This window comes from Esox lucius, chromosome 20, assembly GCF_011004845.1.
Source record: "Esox lucius isolate fEsoLuc1 chromosome 20, fEsoLuc1.pri, whole genome shotgun sequence".
NCBI classification, from domain to species: Eukaryota; Metazoa; Chordata; class Actinopteri; order Esociformes; family Esocidae; genus Esox; species Esox lucius.
The window spans coordinates 10,913,908-10,938,400 of NC_047588.1; the positions used below are offsets into that span (position 1 = coordinate 10,913,908).

General features: G+C 41.0%; 1 protein-coding gene across 1 annotated transcript; it reads right to left on the bottom strand.

Moving 5' to 3' along the window:
* Window positions 1-1,874: 1,874 nt before the first annotated feature.
* LOC105028372 (free fatty acid receptor 2) lies at window positions 1,875-24,493 on the bottom strand. The gene is made up of 2 exons (XM_020040813.3): window positions 24,421-24,493; window positions 1,875-4,095 (listed from the first exon to the last, which is right to left on the bottom strand). Exon 2 carries the CDS (start codon window positions 4,092-4,094, stop codon window positions 3,096-3,098), a length of 999 nt encoding a protein of 332 aa, XP_019896372.1. The 5' UTR covers window position 4,095; window positions 24,421-24,493; the 3' UTR covers window positions 1,875-3,095.

Sequence of the window (24,493 nt, forward strand, 5' to 3'; positions counted from 1 at the left end):
TCATTTGTTTCGCAATAACACAAATCCTAAATTGCTGTCCCTCAACCTCCCACTCCGCATGATGTGTAATAAGGGGTTGGTGCCAGCTAGCCTACTGCTCTAAAGACATCACCATGCCAGCCAAGATGCCTGCAGGTCCCAGGTTGACTTGGATTTTAACAATGTCCGGTAAAGACAGGGAAGGTACCAGTTGTTCTGCCTCAGGTTCAAGGAATCCTGCCATGCCTGTAAACCTGCCATACAGACAGTTCATCAACCACTGAAGATCCTCCTCCTGTTTCCACTTTATGCTTGGTTGCAGTGTTAAGTGTAGAGAAGTTTGTCATTTGCATGCCTTATTAGCCCATCGGAGGGTAGCCACATTTGGAAATCTCTGTTGTGCCCACATTGACCAGGGAATATAAAAGGAAGGCAGTTGTGGAAGGTGGAACATGGGCCTTATGAATTGTATTGTTCTAGTCTAGAACCCTTTGGTAATACAATGTATTTTTCTTTCACTTGTCATGGTACTGGAGTTGTGTGCCTGGAATTAAGTAAAATGTTTGGTGAAGTCAAGGTTCATCTAAGGAGTTATTTTGACACATGTACATCTGATATTGTGTGATGAGGTCAAGGTTAATCTAAGGCAGTTCTTTTGACACATGTATATCTGATGTTGTGTGTTGGGAATAAAGTAATTTTTGTGGTGAAGTCAAGGTTAATCTAAGGTAGTTATTTTGAAACATGTACATATGCTGTTGTGGGGTGAAGTCAATGTTCATCTAAGGGAGTTCTTTAAACACATGTACATCTGATGTTGTGTGGTGAGGTCAATTAATACATAGAAGCAATTCAATGTGCTTTACAAAAGAAAAAGAAAAAAAATATGAAAATACAATTGCTAAAATGAAAACATCAAAACAACATCATAATAATAAAACAGAGAATAATAAAATAGAAATAGAATAGGAAGCTATAAAAACTGTGAGGCTAAACAGTGCGGTTAAGTTTAAGTGCTCAGTCATAGGCGCATGAAAAGAGAAGTGTTTTTAACCTGTATTTAAAATACTTCTGGTAGATATTTCCAGTTGCAAGCAGCATACAGTGGATATAAAATTTCTACACATCCCTGTTAAAATGCCAGGTTTTTGTGATGTAAAAGAATGAGACAAAGATAAATCATGTCAGAACTTTTTCATCTTTTAATGTGACCTATAATGTGAACAATTCAACTGAAAAACAAACTGAAATCTTCAAGGGGGAAAATGAAAAATAAAAACCTTACAATAACCTGGTTGCATAAGTGTGCAAACCCTCTTATAACTGGGGATGTGGCTGTGTTCAGAATAAACCATTCACATTCAGACTCATGTTAAATAGAAGTCATTATACACCTGCCATCATTTAAAGTGACTCTGATCACAAATACATTTCAGCTGTTTTAGTAGGATCTTCCTGACATTTTCTTAGTTACATCTCAGAGCAAAAGCCATGGTCCGCAGAGAGCAAAAAAAAAAACTGCAAGAATTTCTGGCAAACACAGGCTATAAGCTACATGTAAAAGTAAAAAAAAAATAATCCCCCAAAAGCACGTGGAAAAATGTGTTATGGTCTGATGAAACCAAGGTTCAACTTTTTGGCCATAATACCAAAAGGTATGTTTGGTGCAAAAACAACATCGAAAGAACTCCATACCCACAGTGAAGCATGGTGGTGGCAGCGTCATGCTTTGGGACTGTTTTTCTTCAGCTGGAACCGGGGCTTTAGTCAGTGTGGAGGGAATTATGAACAGTTGCAAATACCAGGACATTTTGGCACAAAAGCTTCAGGTGTCCATTAGAAAGATGAAGATGAAGAGGAAGTTCACCTTTCAGCACGACAACGACCCAAAGCACACATCCAAATTCACAAAAGCATGGCTTCACCAGAAGAAGATTAACGTTTTGGAATGGCCCAGCCAGAACATAGAAAGAGAACGGAAGATATGTAACACTTCAGCACAAGCACAAGGATTTTGGAATGGTCAACATTAACTAAGGTTAGAAATGACGTACAGAAGTTTACTTTAGAGACTTGTAGTCTTACATTAGGTAAGCTATGTTGCTAATTAGCATGTACACATTTATAGGGGTCATTTAAGCAAATATGTTGACATTCGTCACCTTGTTCTGACAAGATTTAAACGGTTATCAAAACGGCAATGTGGCGTAAGTCCACACAAAACGCAGACCTTATATGAAGCGATTCTAAAATCGCTTATGGGAAAAATGTATGGGGAAATGTGAAACGAACCGGAAACTAGCCAGTATATCATTTTGCCGCTAGGTTAAATGGGGATTATGACGCGTCGACTATTTCGGTCGATAGTATCATAAACTGAGGTACAAGCGGGTAGGAGAAGCCGACCATGCTGAGACTGTTTTTCCTTTTCTGCCTCACTATGAGTTAAAACAATGGCGCTGCATGTTCCAGAATCTACTCAGTTAATTTGTCAGAAAAAGCTATGTCATGCCAATTGGAGTTCTCATGGGTATCTCCGCTTGCAAACGCTGTAAAACCTACGACCGCAGATTGTCGTTTACAAATAATAAGCATTTTCTTGTAGGTCTAGGGGAAAATCCTGTGTGTCCAAATTCTACATTGGCAAGTGTAATTAATGAGTTGCATGATTCCAAATATCAAGTTAGTTACAAGCATACAAATCTTTCTTACAACTACAAAAGTAATTCCATGTTTGCAAATCTTTTTACTACTACACAGGTAACTCCATGTTTGAAAATAGTTTTTACAAGTTTGCAAAATTAAGAATAAAAAACATGTTGCTGCTTTACCTTAATACTTGACCCCTTTGAAACAGGTCCCACTTGTTGTGGGAAGACTGTGTTTATGTTTTTGTTTGACCAAAGAAATACTATATAAATACTATTTTATTACTCATTTTATTTCCACCTGTCTCGCCCATTCAACATTTTTGGTTAGGTTGTTCCCCCACAACTGTTCACAATAGTTATCTGCCCTTTTAGTAGAATCTTAAGTGTGAAGAATATGTTGAATAGGGCAACGCATAACTAGCCCAGTGGACATGTTAGACGTGCAGCATATGGCAACACTACACCCTACAATGAGCTGCTACTTGGGTTTTCTCTGCTGTCTTGGGTTCTGGAGCAGAATAACAGGGGGGAGTGGACAGCCTTACAGCCACAGCACAACACCTGCATCAGGCTCTTAATGAGGTAGTGGAAAGTAGCCCTGAGAGCCGACGAGGAAAAGTAGAAGATGATGGGGTCCAGGCTTGCGTTGATGGTACTGGTTAAGACTGCTTCCACCCGCCAAGAGGGACTCTCCCATTTAATGAAGCCCACCATGTGTGACAGGTTAAAGGGTGCGAAGCAGACAATAAACACCAGCAGGGTCCCCAGAGACAGGCCAATGGCCCGCAGGCGCCTCTTTGGGTTGATGTTGGGCCTATGGGAGAGGATCCACACAAAGTTGATGTAGCAGAAGCAGCAGATGAGAAAAGGAACACAAAAAAGCACAAGGAAGACTTCCAGACGGACAGGCATTAGGACCTTGAGCTGCTCTTGGGTGAAGTTCTCATAACATCTGCAAGGATCTTTCTGGGTACTGTTGGTGTTGGTGTTGGATTGATCAATGTATTGCATGATGTAGACAATACTGATGTGTGCCATGGAGATCACCCAGAAGAAGAAGCTGGCCCCTATGGCATACAAAGGTCGTCTTTTGAGTTTGTACTGGATGGGGAAGGCCACACTCAAGTAGCGATCGACACTAATGGCGGTCAGAAAGAAGGTGCTGTTGTAGATGGTGGTGTAGAAGATGAAGCTAGTCAATGAACAAAGGAAGTCAGGCATCTTCCATATCATGTTGTCCGCTGCCTCCTTGATCTTGAAGGGCAGGAAGAGCAGAAAGACGAGGTCCGAGACTGTCAGGTTCAGGAGTAGGATGTCAATAGGCATAGTTTTCTGCGTCACCTTCTTGCAGAAGGTGTAGAAGGCCACCATGTTGGTCGGGAACCCAATCAGGAAGGTGAGGATGTAGATCACCAGCACCACACTTTGGCCATCTGTATGGACGACTTCTTTGTCACACAGCATTCTGTAAAACAGAGACACTACAATTGTTTATGTTAGCATTAGGTAATGTGACATGTGTGATGTCATCTCATTTAAGCAGCAGCTAATGAGAGCTTTCAATGCTGTGCCGTGTTCTCCATGTTTGGTGGTACCATGCAAACTATTTTTCCTTTGAGGATATTTTTTAAAATAGAGATTTTGGGAGGTGGATGAACTTGGTTATGAAAAGAAGGGCTTCTAGCTAGCTAAATCACCTTGATCATCAGGCCAGAAGGGTAGGTTTGAGGAACTAGGAGATATAACATAAAAAATAGAAGATAAATCCAACATAAAGAGCAATTATTTCTGCGACTTTGTGGAGGAAGAAATAATAAAACTTAAAAGTTCACCCATGCTCCGAATCCAGTCTGGATGATCTACAAGGAACAATAGGAGAAACTGCCCAAATCCAGGTTAGCAATGTTGGTGTATGCATATCCAAGAAAGCTGTGATTGCGCTTCTGCAAAGTGTTGAATTAAAGTTCTTATGAATGCTTATGTACATTAGTTTTTTTCAATAAATTGGCCCAAATTTCTAAAAACATTGTTTGTATCTGTATCAGAAATATATAGTACACTGGTCCCTGTACTATGCAAAGCAAGACATTGAAATAAGGCCTTATGGGATATGTAATGTATTTACAGTTATAACATTTGTCTAGGACAGTGTTTCCAAATCCTGGTCCTCGGGACCCAAATGGGTGCACATTGTTGTTTTTGCCCCTAGCACTCACACACCTGATTCAAATTAATGACTTGATGATAGGTTGATTACGTCCAGTGTGTTAGTGGTAGGGCAACATTTGAAACAGGTGTGTGAGTGCTAGGGGCAAAAATAAAAATGTGCACCCCTTTGGGTCCCGAGGACCAGGATTTGGAAAAACTGTCCTAGACAAATGTTATAACTGTAAATACATTACATATCCCATAAGGCCTTATTTCAATGTCTTGCTTTGCATAGTACAGGGACAAGTGTACTATATAATCCCGAGGACCAGGATTGGGAAACACTGGTCTAGGAAGTCACATGAAGGACAGAAAATGAATGCTTTCAATAACCATGTCTCTGACATTAACAGGTACAATAATAGGTGGTAACTCTAGATTTCACTTAAAATGGCAATGCATACTGGTAAGGCTTTTGTTCTTGAAGAATGGTGCAATATCCCACTACACACAATTCAGGAATTGTATGACCGCCCAAATATTATGACCACCTTCCTAATATGCTCTTGGTCCTCTCCGTGCCGCCAAAACCGTGCCAAACCACTGAGGCATGGACTCTACATGACCCTTGAAATTGTCCTGTGGTATCTGGCACCACAAAATTAACATAAGATCCTACAAGTCCTATAAGTAGTGTGGTGGAGCCGCCGTGGATCAGACTTGTTTGTCCAGCACATCCCAAATGAGGAATTTCGAGGCCAAGACAACACCTTGAACACTTCATGATGTTCCTCATACAATTCCCAAACAATGTGTGCAGTGTGGTAGAGCGCATCATCCTGCTGAAAGAGGCCACTGCCATTATGGAAAAACATTGCCATGAAAGGGAGTAGTGGTCTGCAACGATGTTTTGGTAGGTGGGCATGTGTCAAATTGACGTTCACATGAATGCCTGGAACAAGGTTTTCCCAGCAGAACATTGCCCAGGGCATCACACTGCTTTCCACCATCTTGTCGTCTCCCCTTGAGTGCATCCTGGTGCCATCACTTGCCCAGGTAAATGGTGCACATGTACATGGCCATCCATGTGACAAAACGGGAGTCATCGGACCAGATAACCTTAGGTTCGGACCAGATGGGATAACCTTCATTGCCCTTGCACATCAATGTGCCTTAGGCACACAACACCCTGTCACCAGTTTGTGGTTTGCCCCCTTGGACAACTGTCGGTAGTGGCTCACCACTTCTGACCGGGAGCACCCAACAAGCTTTCCTGTTTCAGAGATGATCTGGCCAAGTCGTCTGACAAGAACAATTTCTAATCTACAATTTCTAATCTGCTCATGATCCGAAGCATACCACATCATCTGTAAAACACAGTGGAGACAGTGTGATATCATGAGGATACATGGCTTCCAATGGCACTGGGTCACTAGTGTTTATTGATGATGTGACAGAAGACAGAAGCAGCTGGATGAATTCTGAAGTGTATAAGGATGTATTGTCTGCTCAGATTCAGTCAAATTCAGTGAAGTTGATTGGACGGTGTTTCACTTCACAGATGGACAATGACCCAAAACATATTACGAAAGCAAACCAGGAGCTTGCATTTCACTTGCTGAAGACAAAACTTAAGGCAGAAAGACCCACGAACAAACAACAACTGAAGACAGTTGCAGTAAAGGCCTGACAAAGAATCCCAAAGGAGGAAACCCAACATTTGGTGATGACCATGTGTTCCAGACTTCAAGCAGTCATTGGCTGCAAAGGATTCTTGACAAAGTATTAAAAATGAACATTTTATTTATTATTTTGTTAATTTGTCCAATTAAATTTGAACCCCTGAAATAAGGGGACTGGGTATGAAAATGGTTGCAATTCCTAAACATTTCATACACTATTTTTGTTCAACCCCTTGAATTAAACCTGAAGGTCTGCACTTCAATGGCATCTTGGCTGTTTCATTTCAAATCCATTGTGGTGAAGTACAGAGCCAAAATTATGAAAATTGTGTCAGTGTCCAAATATTTCTGGGACCTAACTATGTATATACACTCACCTAAAGGATTATTAGGAACACCATATTAATACTGTGTTTGACCCCCTTTCGCCTTCAGAACTGCCTTTATTCTACATGGCATTGACTCAACAAGGTGCTGAAAGCATTCTTTAAAAATGTTGGCCCATATTGATAGGATAGCATCTTGCAGTTGATGGAGATTTGTGGGATGCACATCCAGGGCACGAAGCTTCCGTTCCACCACATCCCAAAGATGCTCTATTGGGTTGAGATCTGGTGACTGTGGGGTACAGTGAACTCATTGTCATGTTCAAGAAACCAATTTGAAATGATTCAAGCTTTGTGACATGGTGCATTATCCTGCTGGAAGTAGCCATCAGAGGATGGGTACATGGTGGTCATAAAGGGATGGACATGGTCAGAAACAATGCTCAGGTAGGCCGTGGCATTTAAACAATGCCCAATTGGCACTAAGGGGCCTAAAGTGTGCCAAGAAAACATCCCCCACACCATTACACCACCACCACCAGCCTGCACAGTGGTAACAAAGCATGATGGATCCATGTTCTCATTCTGTTTACGCCAAATTCTGACTCTACCCTCTGAATCTCTCAACAGAAATCGAGACTCATCAGACCAGGAAACATTCTTCCAGTCTTCAACTGTCCAATTTTGGTGAGCTCAGGCAAATTGTAGCCTCTTTTTCCTATTTGTGAGATGAGTGGTACCCGGTGGGGTCTTCTGCTGTTGTAGCCCATCCGCCTCAAGGTTGTGCATGTTGTGGCTTCACAAATGCTTTGCTGCATACCCCGGTTGTAACAAGTGGTTATTTCAGTCAAAGTTGCTCTTCTATCAGCTTGAATCAGTCGGCCCATTCTCCTCTGACCTCTAGCATCAACAAGGCATTTTCGCCCACAGGACTGCCCCATACTGGATGTTTTTCCCTTTTCACACCATTCTTTGTAAACCCTAGAAATGGTTGTGCGTGAAAATCCCAGTAACTGAGCAGATTGTGAAATACTCCGATCGGCCCGTCTGGCACCAACAACCATGCCACGCTCAAAATTGCCATTTCCCATTTTGACATTCAGTTTGGAGTTCAGGAGATTGTCTTGACAAGGACCACACCCCTAAATGCATTGAAGCAACTGCCATGTTATTGGTTGATTAGATAATTGCATTAATGAGAAATTTAACAGGTGTTCCTAATAATCCTTTAGGTGAGTGTATAACGGAGAGATATATGTACATGAATTTACAGTGAGGGAAAACATTTTTGATCCCCTGCTGATTTTGTACATTTGCACACTGACAAAGAAATGATCAGTCTATAATTTTAAAGGTAGGTTTATTTGAACAGTGAGAGACAGAAATGAAAAGAAAATCCAGAAAAACGCATGTAAAAAATGTTATAAATTGATTTGCATTTTAATTAGTGAAATAAGTATTCGACCCCTCTGCAAAACATGACTTAGTATTTGGTGGCAAAACCCTTGTAGGCAATCACAGAGGACAGACGTTTCACCTTTAGGTGAGTGTATATATATAGGTCCAAACCGAGAGAAGTTGTGGGAAAATACGATCATTTGAATTACGAGTCTAGTCCTATGCATTAGCACTGAAATTAACCCATTTCAATGCAAGGACTCCTAGCACAGACCCCCTGGCACAGACATGGTTCTCGTCTTGTAAAACCATTCTCTAACAAAGCTAAAACGCTTTGAGTCACTCTTGTCCAATCAGAAGTCTTCCGTGTTTTCACATCACCTTTTGGTATCGCCTCAGCACGGTTGGAACCTCGACGAAGCAGGTACTAAAAAAATTATCTTGTACCAGGTACTATCCCAACTTTTGGCCAGTGGAAAAGCAAAAAAGCGGGTAGTCGAGGCGAGTAGAGTCGAGCCGGTACCATGCAATGGAAAAGCGCCATTAGTTCTTAATACTGTGTATTGCCCCCTTTAGCATCAGCGTCTTTTGTAATAGTTGTCTATGAGGCCCCGAATTCTTGCAGGTTGTATAGCTGCCCATTTGTCTTGGCAAAATGCCTCCAGGTCATGCAAAGTCTTGGGTCATCTCCCCAGAGTGGCTCAATGATATTAAGGTCAGGAGACTGTGATGACACATTCCAGAACCTTCACCTTTTTCTGATGTCACCACTGGAGAGTCAACTTGGCCTTGTGCTTAGGGTCATTGTCGTGCTGGAATGTCCAAGAATGTCCCTTGCGCAGCTTTTGTGCAGATGAATGCAAATTGTTTGCCGGTATTTCTGCATTCATCTAGCCATCAATTTTCACAAGATTCCCTGTGCCTTAAAAGCTCACACACTCCCAAAACATCAGTTAGCCACCACCATGCTTCACAGTGGGGATGGTATTCTGTTCACTATAAGCCTTGTTGACCCCTCTCCAAACATAGTGCTTATGGTTGTGACCATAAAGCTCTATTTTGGTCTCATCACCCCAACTTACAGTGTGCCAAAAGCTGTGAGATGTGTCAAGGTGATGTTGGGCATATTTTAACCAGGCTTTTTTGTGGAATTGGCGCAGTAAAGTCTTCTTTCTGGCAACTCCACTATGCAGCTGTTCAGGTATCGTCATATTATGAAACAACCACACTGTCTGTTTCCAGAGCAGCCTGTATTTCTCCTGAGGTCCTGTGGGTTTTTCTTTGTATCCCGAACAATTCTTCTGGCAGTTTTGGCTGACCTTTCTTGATCTACCTGACCTTGACTTGGTATCAAGAAATCCCCAAATCTTCCACTTCTTAATAAGTGATTGAACAGTACTGACTGGCATTTGCAAGGCTTTGGATCTTTTTATATACTTTTCCATCTTTATAACGTTCCATTAACTTGTTATGCAGGTCTTTTGACAGTTCTTTTCTGCTCCCCATGGCTCAGTATCGGGCCTGCTCAGTGCATCCATGTGAGAGCTAACTAACTCATTGACTATTCATACACATACACTAAATGCAATTTAAAAAGTCATAGTTGTGGGAAATGTAACTTTAATTACCATTGTCACCTTGTGTATCTGTAAGGCCAAACATACAAGGGTATGTACAATTTGTATCAGGGCAATTTGGGTGATTTCTGTTATCATTATTATTGTAATAGGAGCTGTTAGATTCTGTCCATTTGTGATCCATGAACAAAATGAATGCAACTGGAAGTCTGGGGAGAGCCTTTATTCAGCATGAGGTTTACGATGATTACCTTCCATAGTTCTTTCATTTTTCTCTCCAAATGCTTACAACATAAACACAGTCATTTATACCAGGACACAAAGGAGGTGGTCAGTGTTCATAGCCAACCATTACACAGACTATTATAAGAAATAGTTTATCCTACAAAATACCCTTGTATGGCATATTCCAACCTATGACCCAAGGGTCTATTCAGAGAGTCCTATGACAGTCACATACACAGATCCTAACAGCTGGTATGTTTGGGACCCATCAGTAATGGGACATTACATTTAGTGTCCTCCATACAGAGATAGTTAGTACTCTCATACATTGTGTCAAGCTTAATTCAATTACTTTCATGCTCAATATCTATCAGTCCCCCCTTCAATCATGTAACAATTAATCATTAGATGTTGATAAAACTAGCTAAATAAAAGTACAGTCCAATTCTTAATGAACTGAAAAGGTCCAAACACTTCTGTAAAAAACAATCAAGAAAAATAATAAAAAGGACTATCTGGTCTATGAGGCTTTATTATTCCTTAAATGAAATGAAAATAAGATGCAATGGACACAGCTTGCCCTGACACATAGCACTGTATGGCATTGCAGTCATGGCGACCATCGTGATCGATCTTTACCAAACACATCAAGTCTCAAGCTACTATCAGTCTAACCTGTGTCCAACAGAAACTGACCTAACATGACATATTAATGAAATGCATAGTTCATTCCCTATAAGCCCTTTAAACAATCAAAGTCCCCCCTTGTCCATATCATGATTCATGCATCAACATCATAGCAACAATCCTGAACGTAACACAACACTCAACTCCAATGAAGTAGTAATCATATGTAGGTCCATCTGCCTTGTGAGGAATTACCATACATGCATAAGAGATCAAAATACCAGTCACTTTAGGAAAACTATTTATTGTTAGGAACGACCTTAGATTCCCATCAAATGTCCTGTAGTTCTAGTCTTCAGTCTTCTCTGTCTTGCATCAGAGATGTAAAGTTCCAATATCAGTTATTGCATTCAGTGTGATGCGGACCCAGCAAATTGCCTGGTTGTATTAACATGTCAGTGTAGGGGTGTAGTGGAATAGTGAGTTTCCAAAACTTCACTAATTCAAGATTAACACCACAACAGTGTCTTCCACTGTGATGGGACCATGTGATCTTTCCAGTCAACTGGCCCGTGGTACTCTGACCTGTAGTATGTGGAGTCATTCAGGACTCAGGTGGATTCTCCTCTCATCTTGCTGTCGATGATTCATCTGGAAATGGAATGTGAAGCCAAGTGATCTGACCCTGGCATCGTTCTGCCATGTGAGTGGTCAGGAAGATTTGGAACAGATGTGACCCATGTGGTTGTGGTTGAAATCCTTCTTGAATATGTTGCTGGTACTCACACTCAGTTGTCTGTGTCCAGTCAGTGACGTGATGCATCATCAGAAAAGGGGTTGTGATGTCCTGATCTGTTGAACGTATAACTACAAAACAACGATTAGTGTGGTTCAACAGTCCCTCTTTCATCCACTGGGTATGGTTCCGTCAACTCCCAACAATGAAGACAATAGATCAGTCTTGGAACTTGTGGATCTCAGAAGTTCCATTATTAGAGTGAAGCTTACACCCTATTCAGACAAATTTCCATAAAAGTCTATGTAATTTTCCATCCAGAACTAGCTTGGTTGATGTTTCATTCAATGTGCTATATTTATGCCGGATAACACCTGGCAGTAGAATGAGATTCCGTTGTTTGATCAGACTTGACTTTGCCCAACTAAATAAAAAATGGTAAGATCTATGCTATTCCACCATTAAAATGTTAGACCTTACATCAAACAAACGGTTTCCAAATAAACCATTAAAACAAATCCTAAGAACAGAATATGTTAATTAAACATGGCAGATTACTATGCAAACAGAAAAAAACCCAAAAATTATTTTAATTTTTCATGTAACTCCTTTTATATACCAATTTGATTTGCTTTGAGCCTTAAGCCCAACTCTTTCCAATCATAATCAATTATTATATCATACATCCCCCCTGCTTTCACTTCATGAAGTCAATGGAAAGTGACACCATGAGTGAAAGCAGAATCATGTCGAATACGGCCACAGGAGGCGCCATCCTGAACCCACACCGGCCATCATTTTGGGACGGACATGTAAAAATGGAGAATTTGTAATAGGGATGGATCTAGAATCCATTCGATATGGAGTTGCATACTGTAAATTAATTGAAATCAAAATCAAAATGAACATGTTGAAAACAAAATCAAAGACATCAAATGTGTAACATGGTCTCTTGTGTGAAGGAATTATAAACTATATAACCCATTGACAAATTTAAAGCTAATTTTGATTACACTTTGGAATCTTTTCTCAGGTCAATGAAATTGGCTATCATGTATTTATAAACTCCTGTAGTTTGGTGGCACACACCTAACTAAATAAACAAATTGCCCTCTATGGGAATGTCTGTTTAACTATTATTGGAAAAAACTCCAGCTCAGGTTGCAGCGGTGTACCTGCTGCAACCATCAGGGTGACTGTATTATCAGCACCTAAATTTAGCATTTTTTTAAAGGTTATGGCCAAACTACCTTATGTGAAACACAAACATAACATCTTGATTAATCAATCAATCAAATTTATTTATAAAGCCCTTTTTACAACAGTTGTCACAAAGTGCTTCACAGAGACATCCGGCCTTAAACCTCAAGGAGCAAACAACAGTAGTGTTGAATATCAGTGGCTAGGAAAAACTCCCTAAGAAGGTCGAATTTAGGAAGAAACCTAGAGAGGACCCAGGCTCAGAGGGGTGAACAGTCCTCTTCTGGCTGTGCCGGGTGAGATATTAAGAGTCCAATTGGAATAATAAATACATTTCTCTGGGCTAAATCCAGAGTCTATTTGATTTTAGACTAGGTCAGAAGTATGACCAGGTGGACAAGGAGGGACAGCAACGGGCCTCCCAAACCAGATAATCTGCAGGTGTGGACCAGGACCTCATCTCCTCCTAAAGTTTTAAATTGGAGGAGACTGAAAAAAAAGTTAGTAGTGCATTCCCAGCACAATAATATAGCTGCGTAACACCTTGGAACTGAGACGGGGGGGTCCGGTGACACTGTGGCCCTACCCGGGGGAGGCCCCAGACAGGACCCAACAGGGAGGAAATCAATCCACCCACATTGCCAGGCATCAACCAAAGGGACACCCACCAACCGCAACCCCCCTGAATGAGGGCCGAGTATTGCTAGCAGCGTACAGCCCAATTGCACAAGTGCGCAACAGAGAGTCAACAACAAGCCAGTGACTCTTCCCCCGAAAGGCATTGGAGGGAGGGCATCCCAGTGGCGACGAGAGCCCACCTGGCAAGACAGCAAGGGTGGACAGTATCAAGCCTACTGGTCACCTTCATGCCCCCGGGCCAGGCTACACCTAATTATAAACCGTGCTGTAGAGATTAGTTTTTAGTAGACACTTGAAAGTTTGCACAGAGTTTGCATTTCTAACCTCTAACCATGAATTGGCAGATCATTCCACAGGAGTGGAGCTCTATGAGAAAAGGCCCTGCCGCCAGCTGTTTGTTTAGAAATTCTAGGTACAATTTAAAGGCCTGCTTCTTGCGATCTAAGGTTATGTGTAGGTATGTATGGCTGGATCATTTCAGCAAGGAAAGTCCATGTATTGATTTATAGGTTAAGAGTAAAACCTTAAAATCAGCCCTAACCCTAACAGGCAGCCAGTGTAAGGACGCCAGGACAGGAGTAATGTGTTCAAATTTTTTTGTTCTAGTTAGGATTCTAGCAGCCGTGAGCAGCACTAATTGAAGTTTATTTATTCATTTGTCTGGATAACCAGAGAGAAAAGCATTGCAGTAATCTAGTCTAGAAGTAACAAAAGCATGGATACATTTTTCTGCATCAGTTTTTGATAGAAAGTTTCAAATTTTTGCAATGTTTCGAAGATGAAAATAAGCAACTCTTGAGACATATTTTATATGTTCTTCAAAGGAGAGGTCAGGGTCAAGCGTAACGCCAAGGTTTTTTACAGTTTTTTGGGATACGACCATGCAGCCGTCGAGGTTCACAGTGAGATCTGCTAACATCACTCTTTGTTTTTTGGGTCCTAAAACAAGCATTTCTGTTTTCTTTGAGTTTAAGAGCAAGAAATTCTCTGTCATCTAATATATGAAATGCATGTTTCCAAAGTATATAATTTAGGGGCTTCTCCATGCTTCATTGAAATATATAACTGTGTGTCATCAGCATAACAGTGAAAGTTAATATTGCGATTTCGGATTACATCCCCCAGAGGGAGCATATGTAGTGAGAACAATAATGGGCCCAGAACCGAGCCTTGAGGAACACCAAAGCATACCTTTGACTTGTCAGAGGATATGCCATCCACACTAACAAACTGATTTTTCTCAGATAAATATGATTTAAACCAGGCAAGAACATGTCCACGTAGCCCAATATGGGTTTCCAGTCTCTCTAAGAGAAGGGAGTGATCAATAGTGTCAAAAGAAGCACTAAGATCAAGAAGCAACTGGACGGATTAGATTTTTTTAGAAGAGGCTTAATTTCCGCCATTTTTTTCCTAGCACAGGAAATAGCTCCTTAAGTAATTTTGTTGGAATTGGGTCTAGCTGAGAGTTTATGGGTTTAGAACTCATAACAAATTTTGTAAATGTGTCAAGCGATACGGTATCAAAAAATTCAAGTGTCCCCATTGACACCTGGTCAGGACATTTCAGGACATTTTTTGGACAACTGAGATTTTGAGGACCATAACTATTTAAGGAGGAGTCAGTTATTTGTTTTCTAATGGTGACGATCTTTTCATCAAAGTAGTTCATGTATTCACAACAACTAAAATGAAGACCCACTTCACTTGCTAAGCTTTGCTTTTTTGTTAACTTTACAACTGTATCAAAGAGAAATTTCGGATAGTTTTTGTTCGCCTCAATCAGGTTGGAGAAATATGCTGATCGAGCAGACGTGAGTGATTTTCGGTATTGTAGTGTACTGTCTATCCAGGCTAGTCTAAATACTTCCAACTTGGTGGAGCGCCACTTTCGCTCCAATTTTCTGGAGGCTTGCTTAAGTGCTCTAGTATTGTCTGTGTACCAGGGAGCAAGTTTCTGTTTGCGTATTTCTTTTGTTTTTAATGGTGCAACTGTGTCTAATGTATTTCGCAGTATTGAGTTTAGAAACCCCTGATTTGATCGTTTACAGATTTATTTACTCTGTCGTTAATGAGTGAACTTTTAAGAATATCAAGGAATTTATTTGTAGTCCGAGAAATTTATAGTACGGCTTTTGAAACTCATTGTTTGGGGGGAAAGTGGATTTCTTGTTTTAACGGTAAATGTAATAAGAAAGTGATCCAATAATCCAGGATTTTGGGGGTAAATTATTAGATCTACAATATCTATTTCTCGTGACAGGACTAAATCTAAGGTGTGATTGTGGCAATGTGTTGGACCTGAGACATGTTGGATGAAACCCATTGAGTCAATTATGGCTTCAAAGGCTTTTTGAAGAGTATCATTGGACTTTTCCATATGAATATTGAAATCGCCAAAAATTAGAATACTATCTGCCATGACTACAAGGTTAGACAAGAAATCTGGAAACTCATTGAGGAACATTGTGTATGGCCCGGGGGGCCTATAAATAGTAGCTATGTAGAACGATTTATCGGCCTGGTTAACTTTCATGAGTAAAACTTCAAAAGAATGAAACTTCAAAAGAATGAAACTCATTTACTGCCACTGCCTTTGGAGCAAGGGATCTAACATTAGGAGTCCCATTTTGAGATGCAAAGTGATACAATCATTTTTATTTGTGACCGAGGTGGAGGAAGGCTTTATCTTTATAAGGTTGTTTTTGTTAGCACTACCTTGTTTAACTTTTCTCAGCCTGGAACGAGTCACAGTGGCAATAGGCAAAGCTGTACTAACTACTCTGGCTATGCTATTGACTGACTCCACTATGCTAGTTGCCAGCTTGACCTGCACCCTATCTCATGTTAAGGGTATAGGAGTGAGACTCCTGTCAATGTTCCTAGATAAAAGAAGAGCACCACTCCAGCTAGGATGGAGTCCGTCGCTCCTCAGCAGATCAGGACTGGCCCTATTTCTGGGAGAGTCACAAAAAGAAGGCCAGTTATCTACAAACTCTACCTCCTGCGACGGGCAGAACTCCGTTTTCAGCCAGCGATTGAGTTGCGCAAGTCTGCTGTAGAGTTCATCACCACCCCTAGCTGGGAGGGGGCCAGAGACAATTACTCGATGCCGACACATCTTTCTAGCTAGTTTACACGCTAATGCTATGTTCTGCTTCGTAACCTCTGACTGTTTCATCCTAACGTCGTTGGTGCCAACGTGAATAACAATATCTCTGCACTCTCTATACTTGCCAGTTTTAGACTTCGCTAGCACCAACCCCAGATTTGCGGCTACGTCGGTGGCTCTGCCCCTCGGTAAACAATGAATGATTGCCGGCTGATTCTTTAGTCTAATACTGCGTGTAATGGAATTGCCAATGACTAAAGTTTTTAGTTTTTCAAGGCCAAAGGTAGAACATGCCTGCCGATCATTCCCCTCCAAAGACGGCTCGGGTCTTGACTCCGACTCCAGTGGGGAAAACCTGTCTCAGTTGGATTTAGCAATGATTCAGGTTTAACTGGTCGACGGCATTTCTTCCCAGTGACCAAGAGAAAGTTATTGCCCGGCTGCAGGAGCTGTGCCGGGGGGCTAACAAAACTATCGTTTCTACCTGGTGGCACTGACGCATTTTTTTCTATTTCTACATTAGCATAATCCTTGCCTGACATTTGCGTCAGAAGCCGAGCCTCTAACTCTGCTATCTTTAACTGAAGACGAACATTCTCCTTGTTTTGTTGCTACAATAATTACAGTGATAAGGCATTGTAATGATACTTAGCCTCGGGTGTTCAGGGGTGGATAGTTCCGTTAATTATGTCCAAAAAGAGTCCCAGTATAGTGGGATTAACCTCCTAAATTGTAGGGACATTTTCCAACTCTGTTTCATTTTGTAATTTTAATCTTGAATAGTGTCGGTCAGCCAAAACACTAAATTACAACTGAAATGCACATTTTGACCATGTCTGTTGTAGGACATGTTATTTTTCTTCAACTTAATTTACATTATATGTTAACCAAAGGTGTAAATTCTATCCTATCCAATGCTTTTGAAGTTGCAAAGTGTGCTCCCAGACCTTCATAGTAACTTAAAGTTATTGTGGAAATTCCAAAAAATTCATAATAATTATGACTAAACTAAAACAGATATGAACACCCAATTAAGCCTGTCATCTTCCAACCCAGGGCGGTGTGTGGGAGACTTGGCCCCTCCCCTCTGCGCTGCTCTTTGAACCCAGGGTGTGACTATTTTTGTCAGTAAACCTTTTTAGTACTGAGACAAGTATCTAACTTGTTCTTCAAAACACATATGTCATCTCAGTAACTAGAGAAACACAAAAAACAAACAGTTAAAATGTTCTTCGTTAACCAAGTCAATTCAGCATTTAAAATAAAATATAACATTTTATTGTAGGGGATAAACTCCCTTTTGGCTGAGTTCACCCTATTTGTTATAATTTCACATGAGACTGCAATCTCAATCTTTTGACTAAAACTAAATTATAACACACATTAGAATCCAATTTAGTGCACATGGAAAACCATGTGTTTTACTTAAGTTAAAAAAATTATTACCCTCTGTGTATTGTTTCCCTCTCAACAGTCGTCCTGTGACGAGGCAGAGAGAGAGAGAGAACACAAACATTCCAACTTGGTGGAAACCCTTTGCAAAGGCTTATGGCTATTTTGGATTCATATTCACTCCTCATGGGACACAGCATGTCTTCTTAATTTTAAAGATTATCACTATGTGGATTCTTCATTCAAACACTTATACAATATACAAGGTGAGAGAAAACACAGTATTGCAACATTTTGTAAGAAAACCATGAGACTACTTTACCAGATTAGAAAATCTTAATTGTACCAATTTCTAATATATCACTAGGGTTAGATGCACAAGCGAACAGGGCCTGTTAAAGCCTATACACATTGTAGTGAGGCCCTCCTTGAGGCCTTACGATTTTAAACATTATCATCAACGCAATAAATACGTTTTGATTTAAAATTACATAGTGAACATGACAAAGCACATCAAAACAGGCTATTCCTTGAATACCTATTAAAACATGCAATATACCATCAAAGTGCTTTCAAATTAATATTCACTTGAATAAGCATGGTAATCATCAAGGGAAGTGATCAGATTTCCTTGATATGTTCCAGCTCTACTCCATATTTTAGGTACGATACATTTTTGGAAACACACTTAAAACTCTTAATCAATCGCCAGGAAATCGTCTGTCTTTGATTCCTGAATTCCATACATGAGAGATCTTTGCTTGCCGCTGCTCGGCATGTGGGCAGAATGTCTTGTGTTCCAACCATCTGAACATCCTGTCTTTGTCTTTTGGTTCTTCTTCTTCTTACGAGACTCATGCTGCCAGTGGCCAGGTATTCCACAATAGTGACATGATCCTGGTTTCTTTTTCAATGGGCTTTGAGTGTCTTTAGATGTGTTTCCTGCTTTCAATGTTTCCAGATCCTTTTTTAAACTTTTCAAATCCTTTTTTCAACTTGTCCAGTTCAGCCAATTGTTCAGCTGACGCCCAAACGCATTCTCTCTTTCAAAGGTCTTTCAAGACCATCTTTGAGGAATTTATCCTTCCATTTTTGAATTTCAATGACCAACGTGTTTTTTGTAGTTCATCAGACGTTCTCTGAATTTTTCCATATTTTCTGTATATAAACAAACTCTCTCTTGGAGACAGTCATCTATTTTCAAACTCTTTTTGATCTCATAGGCCAATGATTTTGCCATTTTCTAAATTACAAAGGGAGGGCTGCAGTCCCTGTATTTACCACATTGTTTTTAACTTAAAGACGTCATTTATTTTCTCCACCTTACAAGATTATTATTGCAATTATTACACGTGTCAACCTGTTATCCAATTAACAAGGACTCCTAGATGAATACAGAAGCTTTCCACAAAACAGTGTCCTATATTAGGACTTCACACATGTGTCACTTACTACTCCATCTAGTAAGTACTTCCCATCACAAGGAAGATTTAGCAAGGACTTCTAGATGACTTATCGAAGATTTATCTTCTTCTGTGGAGTCTCTGGACTAAGACTAAGTACACATCTTTCAGTGTCAACGCAAGTCTTGCATGTCCTTACCACAGGTTTCTTGTTCCAGATGTGTTAATCTGGATACTCATGCTGATTTAACTGACTTGTTCTTTTAGAGTGGTTTGACTCACCATTCAGAGTGCAAATCCATCTATCCGGGTCACGGCACCATAACTGTTAGATTCTGTCCATTTGTGATCCATGAACAAAATGAATGCAACCGGAAGTCAGGGGAGAGCCTTTATTCAGCATGATGTTTCCGATGATAACCTTCCATAGTTCTTTCATTTTTCTCTCCAAATGCTTACAACGTAAACACAGTAATTTATACCAGGACACATGGTAGGTGGTCAGTGTTCATAGCCAACCATTACACAGACTATTATAAGAAATAGTTTATCCTACAAAATACCATTGTATAGCGTATTCCAACCTATGACCCAAGGGTCTATTCAGAGAGTCCTATGAGAGTCACATACACAGTTCCAAACAGCTGGTATGGACAGGGTGTTTGGGACCCGTCAGTAATGGGACATCACATTTCTTACCTAGTGTCCTCCATACAGAGATAGTTAGTACTCTCATACATTGTGTCAAGCTTAATTCAATTACTTTCATGCTCAATATCTATCAGAGCCAAACAACTATGTGATAATAAATGGCTTCATATGATCATTATCCTTCAATAAAAAACTGTTATATATTAAAAATCAATACCAAAATTTCACATTTTCTTCCAGGGTATGCAAACCTATGTATATTATCCAGATAATTAATTGCACATTTAGAATTGCCATTTGTACTACATTTGCCCTCATTGCCCATCTAAAGATTCCACTTGTAACATACACTCTACTTAATACTTGTACATTTCATGCCCTCTTCTATTTGCACTTCTGGTTAGATGCTAACTGCATTTCGTTGTAATGTACTTTTTCAATGACAATGAAGTTTAATCAAATCTATTCTAATAATTAAAGCAGGTGTAGTGTTGATTAGATGAGTGGAGTTTGGTGAGAGCAGAAGGGGTGTTGTTGCTGCACTGCCTTGTTGCAGACCGGCGAAATAAAATGCAGGAAAGAAGGCCTGACAGTTGGTTCTGCTGGAGATGTTACCCACAGACAGGATTCACTTCTAAATTCAACATTTGTCCACAAAGGGATAACATTTCATAGGCATTTTGGGTCATTTATGTTTAAACATTTATTCAAGGTGATTAGTTAGGTAAGTGTATTGGAAAAACAATGCATTCTTGTTTTACACTTGAATGCCTAGCATTAGGATTGGAATCTGTGGAACCAAACTGGTACAACATGGCTAACAAGTGTAACATTAATTCATTTGGTTTTCTGTGGAACCATTACACAGCAGCTCTCCCTAAATGCCAAAATGTCAAGATAAATGTTTGAACTTCAAGGCAACGGTCACGGTCAAGGAAAAGGACGTGAGGCGCAGAGCGGGTTGAGGTAGCCATTACTTCAAGAAACTTAACTCTTCTTTAAAGACAAAATAACAAAGCAGAAAACAACCGTGAACTGATGTGAAAAACACAAACAATGACCGACCAACAAAACTGGAACTAGCTCCACTTAAATAGGATCCCCAACCAGAGGCAATTGCCTGTGATTGGGGATAATTAGAGATGCCAAGAGGCACCCCAGCCAGGACCTGACAGCACCCTTCCTCAAGGCACGGACAGAAACACCCGAGGAGGCGGAAGGGGGGGCTTGGGGAGGGTGGCGCACTGCCCCCAGAGCCTGGTGGTGGCTCTGAGTCTGGTGGTGGCTCTGCCCCCAGAGCAGAATGAAGCCCCGGGACAGGAAGAAGCACCGGAAGAGCAGGTAGGGACAAGGAAGGGATGCCTGGACTGGTGGAGGCTCCGCCCCCATGGCAGGAAGGGGCGTCAGGATTAGTGGTGGCTCTGCCCCCAGAGCAGGACGCAGCGCCAGGACTGGTAGAGGCACCGCCCCCGGAGCATGGCGAGGCGCTGGGACAGGTGGAGCCAGCGTCCCAGAGGGGGTGGTAGTAGGGGTCCCTCTCTGAGCCACTCCGGAGGAGGTGGAGGCAGTGGCTCGTTGGACCACGCCCTCCAGCGGTGGAAGCAGGGACCCGTTGGACCATTCCTCCAGTACTGGGGATGTTCCGGAGAGGGACACCAGGTCCCAATCACGAGGGGCCAGCCCAGCAAGCAACAGCTAGAGAGCTGGGCACAAGGTTTGAACGTGGTGGTGGATGGTGTCATGCTCGGCCCCGGAACCGTCCCAACCGGACCAGACCCCGCACACTGACACTCCAAACCAGCTGTCAGTGGTGGAGCAATGATTCGCAGGGCAGGTACTGGTTTTGCCGTCCCATACTCCTCCACCGGGTACTCCACCCCTACCGCGGCAGTGGAGCCCGCATGTGCAGAGCTCAGACTGGTTTCACCGGGCCGGGACCCGACACCACCAAGGGCTGATGAACTCTCTGCACCAGCACCAGCCTCTCCGTCCCTGTCCGGTGGCAGATGTTGAATGGTAGTCGGGGAGAGACGCGTCGCACTCGCTCTCTCCCTCCTCCCCCAGTACCGGTCACATGGAGGCTCGCTTCTGAGTCCCCACAGGAGCATTTCCTCTTATAGTAGACGTAGCGCTCCCACATTGGCAGGAGCACTTCAGCGAACCTCTGCGAGAGATGATTTCCCCGCCAAGTTGACAGTCCCCACAGCCCCCTGCCAAGCAATTTCTCTGGGTACTAAGGTGTTGCGGTTGGTCATTCTGTTAGGCATGGGTAGTATGGCACAGGTGCAGAGGATTCAAGAAACCATTAAGAAAATAAATTTCATTGAGAAAGACTCACAAGTGGCACAGATGTCGACATGAACACACAATGACCAACAAACGAAACCCAAACAAGCTCCACTTAAATAGGATCCCCAACCAGAGGCAATAGGGAGCAGCTGCCTCTGATTGGGGATAAATAAACAGTAGTGCACATAAAAATGCCAAGAGCACCTCTGCAGTCAGGCCCTGACGGTGGCCTCCAGGTACATAGAGATTCCTAGAGGCACCTCAGCCAGGACCTTGACAACGTTCAAGAGTGAGAGCAAATACTTTGGTCTTTAGCCACATCTGATATTTTCACTTCAGATCTTTTGAACTATCAGAACTAGGCTGCTTGTGGATCATAACTCTGCACTTTTGTAGTTCTTTAGGCCAAGGGTTAAACCAGAGTAGAGATTTTCACATGGTCACTGATGACAAACTTTACACTCATTCACCATTATCTTTAAATGAGGGCCTCATTACCCTTATCAAAGCTTTTTCTTTAATTTGTTCTTGAGAAAGGTCCTAAGAAAAGTCAGATTCATGACGTATTCATAAGTCACATAATTGTTTGCATCTTTGTTCTTGTACTGATGATTCCCTTGTCCTCGTAAATTGAAAGCACATGCCAGGTGTTCATAATTATCATTGGTAAATGCCCCGCCAATCCCCATCAAAGGTCATAATTCTGCAGGGCTGTGCGCACACACAGAAATCGTATGCAGTTTCTGAATCTCAAATCGCATACTTGCATACTATATAGTATGCCAGATTAGTATGTGAGATGATGAGTATGTCCCAAAGTACGCTAAAAATAGCTTGCCAAAAGTTTCTGGATGGGCTACTTTTTTGGGTGGATTTTCGAAGTATGCATCTGTGCATGCTTTTTGGGGTAATATAGACCACAACACCTTTTGCAGTAAAAGAGGAGTTTCCACGATTTTCTTATCTTTTTACTTGACAAAAAAGTCAGTTATCTTCACCTATATTGATAGTTATTGCATCATTATCATTCGCGTATGAAAGAAAAATAAACATTGCTGTGCCATGAAATGAAATAGCTTTGGCTGTGTAAAGTTCATCTTCAGTCTCGCTAGCAAGGGCTCAATTCTTATGACTATTCCAAATTGTAAGATACTTGTATTACTGGCTTGTAAGCTATTAAAATGGCCAGTAGTAAAAGTCTTACAGTTCTTAGATGCAATTTGTTGTGGAAGTAAATTTCCTAAGAAACATTAGTCAGTTTAACACAATGCATAATGGTGTCTATGTCATGGTTTAGACAGTACAACCTCTTGTTGTGCCAGTGGTATCATGTTTTACGTGCCTTTTTGTTTCCCAGCCTTCACGAACACATCTCGGACTCGTTATTGTCTTTGATTACTCACACCTAACTCCCCTTGTGTCATTATGTGTTTGTATAAAGGACCCCTCTAATTGTCCTATGGTGTCATTCGTTGTTGCACTACTGAAGTAGTATAATACTGTAGAATGAATAAAACGCAAAAACTTTTGGAACAAATGTGAGCACACAAATGTCCGCAAGTGTGCTTTTGAGTGTGCATAGATTATGTTCTTACCTCAGAATAAAGCCTAAATAAGAAAATATTGGTGAATGTCACAATCTTCTTGGAAACTGCATAAGTGGGTTTTAAGAAGGAACTCCATCTAAGAATGGTTGGTGAATGAGGGCCCATTGACATGACTCCAAACTTTAAACATACATAGCAAATTTAAACTTTATAGATCTGGTAGAAATACATTTGGCTCATGTGACTCATTGTGAAATAGGCTTTTAGTGACAGAAAGTCTCATATCGATTAAAGATAACACACATACTGCATAAATGCATCCCCAAACACAACAAAAAGAAATACTAAAATGCATACCCCATCCATCAAGAATATGTATGCACTGTATATGCTTAAAGGTACATTACTGAGGAAATATTGTATTTTTATATTTATCTAACATGAAAATTTTACTTCCAATTGAATCAATTGTAATGCATTTCGAAAACATATGCCTGCCAGTTTTTATAAAAAAATATGGGGGGAAATTATATTTCAAATATACTATACTTATATCTCAATAAACACCTTGCTAATATTTACATATTTAATGTTAATTCACAAATGTATTGTAAGATGAACAATAAATCCCTTACACATTGTGTATTACAGAACCCTAAAATAAAGTTTTACCAGCATTTCATACTTACTTTAAATGTAATATATATTTGGTTTCCAGGTATTTAGTCTAAGTATGGCTTCCTTGACAAATGTCCAAGCATTGTGTGTTTACTTTCTTAACAATTATATGTAATTCCTCACAATGACACAATAAATTAAAGAGGTCCACTGTACATACCTTAGTTTGCAAACACAGTGCCACAGACAAACAGGCTTCCTGGTAAATGGTGAGAAACCTTGGCTCAAATGAA